This window comes from Octodon degus, unplaced genomic scaffold (assembly GCF_000260255.1).
Source record: "Octodon degus isolate 3935 unplaced genomic scaffold, OctDeg1.0 scaffold00109, whole genome shotgun sequence".
Lineage (NCBI taxonomy): Eukaryota > Metazoa > Chordata > Mammalia > Rodentia > Octodontidae > Octodon > Octodon degus.
The window spans coordinates 3105136-3111712 of NW_004524685.1; the positions used below are offsets into that span (position 1 = coordinate 3105136).

The following is a 6577-nucleotide window of genomic DNA, read 5'->3' on the forward strand; positions in this document are numbered from 1 at the left end:
TAGGAGTTTCCTACCTAGTTCTTGCTTGCTGGCTTTTAAAAAATCACTTCTAATTTAAATTACAAGCTCTTTTTGTCAACCCTGATAACCAGATTAAATTAATTATGCTAGGTCAAAGTCTAGTCTGCGTTGGAAGATTGTTAAAAGTGACCCTTGGGCTCAGCTCATATGACTTTCATTTTAGTTAATTTCCAGATCAGCAAATGATTGCTGCCCAAAGCACTTGAGCTAAGGAAGTAAGTGAGTGGATGTCTTTGGTTAGATTGTTTTCAAGTCCTCCAGTTGTTGAGTTAGGGAAATAAAAAAATGTGAGAAAACTAGCAGTTAGAAGAAAAAGAAAACCATATTGTTGCAAATCTGTACCAAGAGAGACGTCTAGAGATGGCCAATTGTGTGAACTTGGTCTTCTCTACCTGCATTTTGTCTTTGCTTGATCTCTCTCATCAGCATTTATGGATGGTTGGAACCCCAAGGCAGTGACACTGAATGATGAGCAAAAATACTCTCTCTCTCTCTCTCTCTCTCTCTCTCTCTCTCTCTCTCTCTCTCTCTCTCTCTCTGGTAATTTGTAATATCTCTCTGAAATTATATATAATTTCTCTGAAAATAAAGTCAATAGATTGTAGCTTCAGTAATTCTTTTTGATGATGTCATAAAAAGTATATAAAGGACTGTGGCTTTTCAGGAAGAGGTAAATGTTTGTACTGAATTGAAATCAGGAAAATCTGTGGTTTGACAGATAGTATGTGATATCTTTTCTAGTCTCTCCCACATCCACGAATGACAGGAATATCAACTTAACAATTATAATGTATAATTGGAGATTTTTGATGAATATAATGCAATCAACTAATACTAACGGCACCAACATCAAATCCATTTTCCCAAATATTATTTGCTTAGCTTTTAAATATAGATTTTGAATACTCAACTAGACTTTATGAAATTTACATATAATTTCAGAAAAAACCTTATCACAAAATAATATGCAGTTGGAGATCAATAGGAAGCAGGATCTTTATTCATCACCATTATAAATAAATTAGTGAATAAAATTAGTAAAGTATAGACAGTTTCTCTAAATATCTATGAGGTGTTTGTTTTTAATCAAATATCTTTTGTAGACACCTTTTTTTGTAGTTCATGATTAATCAGGATGAATTTAGAAATAGAGATATCCTTTATATTATTTTATTTTTAAAACTCTGTTCTTGGTCTGCTTGAAGAGGTTTTCTTTTTTAAGATACAAATAGTGGTACTTACTATAATACTGACAACTACAATGGATCCCACTACTGACAAGACCAGAGTAGAAATATTAACTCCAGAACTGTAATTTTCAGGGGGACTAGGATTAGGTTGACTTTCATCAGGACTGGGATCTGCTTGAGGAATAAACAAAGCCACTTGAGCAATGTTGGACACCTCTGAGGTCAAGTTACTTTGGTCTACACTTTGGATGGCAATGAATATATGGGTTGCATTTTCTTCTGGGATACTTCCTGGCTTAAATGTAAAGCTTTCCTTGGAGTTGGCCTCCTTTGGTGACAGGCCAGTGGTGTTAACTTGAAGGGCGTCTTCAAAACGGTCTCTCAGGTCAAGCATACTTCCACTTATCCTGATGATATATTGTTGAACTGAGGGACAAAGTTACATGTAGTTTAGTAGCTGCTGCATGTTAATTTCTTTCCATTCACTCTCAAAGATCTTTTTTAGTTATGTGAAGTATATCCTTATATTGGACGTATTTGTTTTTAATAAAAACTACATTTTCACTTTTAAATTCTGCCCAATTGTATGAAGAGTAAGGCTGAATAAAATGTGTCATGTTTGATTGATTCAAAAATATCAAATTTTAAAGTTAGTAGTTTACTGAACTGTCAGATAGATAATATTCTCCCTTACCCTACACTTACATCCTTTCACAAAAAGCATCTCTAACTTCATGCATAAGCAACATGACACATTGTTCTCACCTGTGCCAACATCAAAATCCTCTCCTGGTGCTGTCCATGTCAGAGTGATCTCTTCTCCTTCAGGCACAGCATCCAGGTCTGTGATTTGACTTGGTGGGAACACGTCAGTGGCAGATGATGTAAATCCTGATACCACGAATGCACCTCCAGATGCTGTTCTGCTGAAACTCTCCACAACCGTCTCAGCATTCTCATCAGTTTCGGGTCTTGGTGGGTTTCCTTCGATTTCCCCTACATTATATAATCTCTCGTTTTAAATGGGCAAAAATGAAGTAGTATTTTTTACAGCACAATGAACTGTTTCTGTATCTCACTTTGCCTTTTTTGCCATTATGTCAGGTACATTTTCGCTAAGTCTTTGACACAATATAAGCCTCAAATTAATGGGGGAGTTCTGTCATTAGTACCCTGAGAAGGATGCTGTAGAATAAGATATATAACAGACTGTTTTGGAGTGAAGACTGCAGTAATATGTTAAATAATTAAGTGTATGCCCTGGCTGTCTCAAATGATCTCCAAGGTAAAAATATATGTGGGAAAATCCTTGCCAGTTCCCTTTCAGGTACTTGGCCAAGTTCTTCATTCCCTGCTGCAACTACTAAAGGTATTACAACTGCTAACAAAAAGCTCTAAGCACTCACAAAATAGGGGACCAAAAGAAGAAAGACAGACAGACAGACAGAAAGAAAGAAATTTAGCAAAGAATGCAGTGTATGTGCTTGGCATCACCTTACTCTACACAATTTTTGTTTGACTTTATCAGGCACCCTAGTGATATAAGATTTAAAATTTGAAGGATAAGTCCTGTCTCTGGTTTGTACTTATGATTATTATAAATTAATTGTTTCCTGTCCTGAGCTAAAAATTGGGTATGTTGTTGATATCAGCAAGGTGTTTCAAAATAACATAACAGTACCCGACATTTTTGAGTACTTACTAACTGCCTTAATTTTTTCAAAAGCTAAATTTGGAGGCAATTAACTAAGCATTCCAGGTGTGAAATAGGAAATCTATTCTTAGCTGTAAAATGAAGCCCATCTTAGTCATATCGCATTGTAAATATTATTCCACTGTCGTACTCACCATCCACCACCCAGCCTGGTATATATGCAGCTCTGCTCCGTGGATGCCCTAAGCGTCGCCTGGCAGAGTTTGTTCCTGCATGAGCTCGCACTTTCAAGCTGTATCTGCCATTTGCTGAATAATTTGTGAAGTACCGGGAGTAGACGCCATCATCTTTGAATGCATCAGCACCTAGTCATAGAAATGACAAAAACAAATTATTATTATTGAAAACAAAACAACGAATCCATGCATTTTCTAAGACAAGTATTGGCTTCAATAAGTGTGTCCTCCAGATTGGGTGAGATATGTCAGGAATAGTCTGGGAAATATTTCTTTAATGCTCTGCTAAAACAATATATTAATGAATCGATGTCTTTGAGGGTTTTTCTTATATCTATATACTACTATGCATGTAGCACATATACACACATTTTATTGGTGTCTTTGTAATAAGTATTTAAAAACCACATTTTTCTGTCCTGTATCAATTTGTATACATTTTAAAAACATTTTTTTACTTACTTAATTTATTTATTTTTGGTACAGGGTCTTGCTACGTAGCTGAGACTCATGGCGATCCTCTGATCTCAGCCTCCCCAGTGCTGGGATTACAGGTGTGCACCACCACTCCAGGGTTCAGTGGCCAGCACAGCATGCCCAGGGTTCTGGGGCTGGCATGACATGTGGTACTGGGGATCAAACCCAGGTCCTTGCACTTGCCAGGCAGGTGCTTAGACTGCTGAACTATCTCCCTATCCCTTGCATACATTTTATAATATACCTTTTATCATTTTTCCGACTATGATTTTCTTACATTTTGCAATTAATCATGGTGTTCCTCTGTATAAGTCTAAAGGGTTCTCACTGCAGCAAAAATCCTTTGGAGAATTTATTTTTTGTGTCAAGTAAAAGTACTTGTTTTGTCTTTTCTTAAACAATTCATGCTTAGTTTTCTCTGTTCTTGTTACCCTCACATACTAACTCTTGAGTCTGACAGAGTAAAACACCATCTACTATTGAAGAAACATTTGGAAGCACTCAGGACAACTCTGAATTTTGTGTTTAGCATTGGATTCAACTACTAGATTGCAAAGTACCTTTTCAAGCACATGTAACATTCTATGTTAAATGGACTTAAACAAGTTCAGTGTAGCACTTGGGCCAACAGTAGTTGTGTCTTCTAGAACTACAGACTTTTATTTTTTTGTGTGCAGGGTCTACAGGGTGTTACTATACAGCTAGGACTCATAGTCCTCCTGTTTTCAGCCTCCCAAGCGCTGGGATTACAGGCACTCGCCACCATGCCCAGTCTTGAAGACTTTTAGACATGTTGATTTCCCACACTACATAGGGAAAACCTAGAAGTATATTTCAAAAAAACCTCCAGATGATTTCTTCACACACTAAAGCAGTGGTGGTGAACCTACGGCACGTGTTATTTGTTTTTAAGACGTGTGAATTAATGTATGAGTTCTTTTTTTCTGAACAAAAACCTCTATATTCAGATTTTTTTTAAAATTTTATTTATTTATTTATGTGTGTGTGTGTGTGTGTGTGTGTGTGTGTGTGTGTGTGTCCAGCTCAGCCCACCAGGGGGCAGGGCTGGCTGGCATGTGGTGCTGGGGGATTGAACTGCGGTCCCTGTGCTTTGCTAAGTTTGTTCTAAGTAGGTGCTTTAGACCACTGAGCCATCTCACCAGCCCCTCTATATTCAGATTAAATTGCAGAATTGTCATTTCACAAATTGATTATTGCATTGCAGTTTGGGGAACTCTCTGAACGGTTCACGGTCTCTGCCCCAAAGTGTAAGAATGCCTGCTCCAAGCAGTGTTAATCACTACTACTTTATTTAGAGAAAGGCATTCCAAACTAGCGAATTTCACAGTTACCCAAATATTCATCCAATAAAATTGCCAAGTAATGAAACAACATGCAGGTCAATTTTAATGTTGTATAGTGGTTTTGTAGATAGCAGAAGAGAGCGTTATGGAAAAGAATTCCATAAAAGAAAAGTTATGGAAAAGTTCAACAAAGAACTGAATAAATAGTATTGCTCACTGAATTTTTAACAGAAGTTTCAATTCTCTGGAAAATCTGCTCTATAGAAAGGTCCACTCACCCATGCAGAACAGGAAGACAGATAATGTCCCGCTCTGTTCCTTGTTTCCTGGTATCTAATTCCCCAGTGATGAGTCCTCCGCTCTGGTGGCATTTCTAGATGTCCCTAGGCCTCAGCTTTCTGGACTGTATTTGTGTTTTGTTCTCACTGTCAAAAATTATTCCTGTTTCTCTCCCTTTCCCTGCCAGAGTTTCAAGATCTACACTTGGCTCCATCTGGCCAAATTTTACCCAATAAAATTTTCTGCTGGTCCTTGTAGTCCTCCATATTCTGTCTTAGTTTGTTAAGTTCCTGTGTTACTGCAGACACTGGACTAAGGACCCATAATGGACCCTGAGTTATGAAAATGTGGGCTTTTTTAATAACAACCTGTGGATTACCTGCACCGTTGTCCAGCAGGTCCAAAACTTCTGTGTTTCCACTGTTTGATTCAATGACAGCAGTCACATTGGCTCCAAGAACGGGCACATACCCTTGTAGAACTTCTGCATACACAATCATGGGGCTGGGGAAGCTGTTTGTGTCTTTATTCATTTTAGCGCTCACTGTGATCGGAGGCACAGAGGAGTTTGCTGCCCGTGAAGTTACTGTAATAGTCAGTGTTTCTGGATTTGCTTTGGCTTGAAGACTGTAAGTCCAAGTGCCCACCTAAAATGGTCAATGAACACATAAATATTCATAGCTAAGCTTTTTTTGTGATTTGATTATGCAATCCTAAAATATATCATAGAAGTGTGGAGTAGAATAAACAGGTTATTGATGGTTTTGAGATTTTCAAAAAATGCAAATTGAGACAGTTCAGGCAGTGCCTCCCTGACTGGTGGCATGCATGGTGTTTGTACTGTGTGACATCTCAACTGGAGAAGTAGGTTTTGCAAGTTTACTTGGTTTGGTCTTCTACTTTGACTTCCTGGAAAATCTGCACTTCAAGTTTCCCAGACTCTTCCCACACCTCTTCAATAGGGTTATTCTTGGATTACCTTCTTTTCCCTCCTCCTAATTCATGAGCTCTTTGTTTTCCTTGTTATTACTACTTTCAGAGTCATAGAACATTGAGGGTCCATACTGTTTTGTATTAATTTCACATTTTGCACAATTCCTGGCATTCATGACCGTAGCACTAAATGGTTTTGAACATTCAAACTATAGAGCAGGTCAAAAGGTGATTGCTCACCTGTGCGTTTCCGGGAATACTGAGATAGGCCATCCTGGAAGCAGTGTCCTCAGTGAACCCTGCTGTCAGCACTCCACTGGGATCCCAGAGAGAAATGCTGGGGGGCTGCACAGTCCAGGTGATGAGCAAGAACGTGTCCTTTCCCACGGTGCTGTCAATGACCACAGTGCCGTTCATCCAAGGATCACTGGTCAGTTTTAATCCCTTACTTTCAAGCTGTTTAGATATATTTTAAAAATTAAT

General features: G+C 38.2%; 1 protein-coding gene across 1 annotated transcript in view; it reads right to left on the minus strand.

The window, feature by feature from the left end:
- Nucleotides 1-1197: 1197 nt before the first annotated feature.
- LOC101578689 (calcium-activated chloride channel regulator 4) overlaps nt 1198-6577 on the minus strand; it is a 30318-nt gene continuing 24938 nt past the window's right edge. The window contains exons 10-14 of the mRNA XM_004639316.1: nt 6335-6550; nt 5541-5808; nt 3060-3230; nt 1977-2207; nt 1198-1637 (exon numbers count right to left, since the gene is read on the minus strand). Of these exons, the coding sequence (XP_004639373.1) occupies nt 1198-1637; nt 1977-2207; nt 3060-3230; nt 5541-5808; nt 6335-6550 (1326 nt within the window). The remainder of the gene's footprint in view (nt 1638-1976; nt 2208-3059; nt 3231-5540; nt 5809-6334; nt 6551-6577) is intronic.